This window comes from Pocillopora verrucosa, chromosome 13, assembly GCF_036669915.1.
Source record: "Pocillopora verrucosa isolate sample1 chromosome 13, ASM3666991v2, whole genome shotgun sequence".
NCBI lineage: Eukaryota > Metazoa > Cnidaria > Anthozoa > Scleractinia > Pocilloporidae > Pocillopora > Pocillopora verrucosa.
Genome location: NC_089324.1, coordinates 12220618 through 12222421, shown reverse-complemented (window position 1 = coordinate 12222421; position 1804 = coordinate 12220618). Strand labels below are relative to the sequence as shown.

Here is a 1804-nt window from a genome sequence, read left to right as displayed (position 1 = left end):
GAAGGATGTGATCATCTTCAGGAGCTTTGGCGGACACCCAATTCTTTCCAAAAGGGCAAAGAGACCGTTTCTGCTCACCAGGTCGAAGGCCTTGGTCAGGTCGATGAAGGCAAGGTAAAGTGGGCATCTCTGTTCGCGGCACTTCTCTTGAAGCTGTCTGAGGGAGAATACCATGTCGATTGTCGATCTCTCTGCACGGAACCCGCATTGCGACTCTGGGTAAACGCGGTCAGCCAGCAACTGCAGTTTGCTAAGCACGACGCAAGCAAAGGCCTTTCCTACGATGCTGAGAAGGGATATCCCACGATAATTGTTGCAATCGCTGCGCTCGCCCTTGTTCTTGTAGAGCGTGACAATCTTAGCGTCCCGCATGTCCTGGGGTATCGTGCCCTCCTCCCAGCATTGGAGCAGGAGATCGTGCAGGTGGCCGAGAAGAGAACTCTCACTTGCTAGCTTGACAATCTCGGGGGGAAGGCCGTCACTGCCTGGTGCTTTGCCGCTGGGGCAAGGGACTTGATGGCTTTCCTCAGCTCGTCGACTGTGGGTGGTGTGTCAAGCTCTTCCATGGTGGGTAGGGTGGTGTTCTCGATGGCGGTGTTGGTGACAGTGGTCTCCCTAGAGTACAGCTCCTGGTAATGCTCCGCCCATCTCTCCATCTGTTTACCGCGGTCTGTGATGATCTCGCCTGTGGTGGACTTGAGGGGAGCAATCTTGATGGCGCTAGTGCCAAAGGCTTTCTTCATGCACTCATACATGACGCGGATGTTGCCACAGTCCGAGGCGATTTGGATGCTGTGACACAGGTCGAGCCAGTAGTCATTTGCACACTTGCGAGCAATCCTCTTGACGTTGTTGCGAGCAGCTCTGTAGGCAGCCAGTGTTTCCTTGGAGGGCTGTTTCTTGTGCTCGAGGAGTGCGGTGCTCTTGGCAGTGATGGCGGGCTCCATCTCCTTGATCCCCGCCTCAAACCAGTCATCACTTTTTCTCTCCCGCATTCCGAAGGCGTCTGAGGCCGCCTCATACATGGTGTCTCGGATGTAGTTCCATCGCGCTGTGGCACTGTCAGTTGGGCAGTCCTCTAAGGCTTTCTCCATGGTCTCGGCAAAGCGCTCACGCGGTCCTGGGAGTGAAACTCTGGCTGTGCCAATACGGGGGCGTCCTTGCTGTTTGGAGCGATGAATGCGCTTGGGCTGGAGACGCACTTTGCTGCAGACCAGGGAGTGGTCCGTGTCGCAGTCGGCACTGTGGTAAGTGCGAGTGATGAGCACGTGGTTGAGCAGGGACCTCCTGGTGATAACGAAGTCCAACTGGTGCCAGTGCTTGGATCTGGGGTGTCTCCAGGACACTCTGTGCTGCGGTTTAGTGGAGAAGAAGGTGTTGGTGATGCACAGACCATGGAAAGTGCAGAGTTCAAGTAGCCGCTGTCCGTTCTCGTTAAGCTTGCCCACTCCGAAGTGTCCTATGCATCGCGGCCATGAGTTGTGGTCTGAGCCTACCCGGGCGTTGAAGTCTCCAAGTAGGAACAGGTCTTCTTTCTGTGGGATCTCTCTGATCTTGGCTTCAAGCTCCTCGTAGAATGCATCCTTAGCCTCGGCTGTAGCGCAGAGTGTGGGGGCGTAGATGCTGAAGATGTTTGCTGGTCCAGAGGGGGTCGAGAGGCGGAGAGAGAGGATACTTGCGGTCCCCTGAGAGGGAGGCTCCATTGAAGACAGGAGGGTGTTGTACACTGCGAATCCGACCCCGTAGAGGCGGCGCTCTTCTGGCTCGAGTCCCTGCCAGAAGAAGGTGTAGTCCTTCTCCTTGA

The 1804-nt window shown here is 55.9% G+C and overlaps 1 protein-coding gene across 1 annotated transcript in view; it reads right to left on the bottom strand.

The window, feature by feature from the left end:
* Positions 1–449: 449 nt before the first annotated feature.
* LOC136277623 (uncharacterized) overlaps positions 450–1804 on the bottom strand; it is a 1491-nt gene continuing 136 nt past the window's right edge. Inside the window, exon 1 of the mRNA XM_066159998.1 lies at positions 450–1804. This exon is cut by the window's right edge and continues 136 nt beyond it. Coding sequence (XP_066016095.1) covers positions 450–1804 — 1355 coding nt within the window.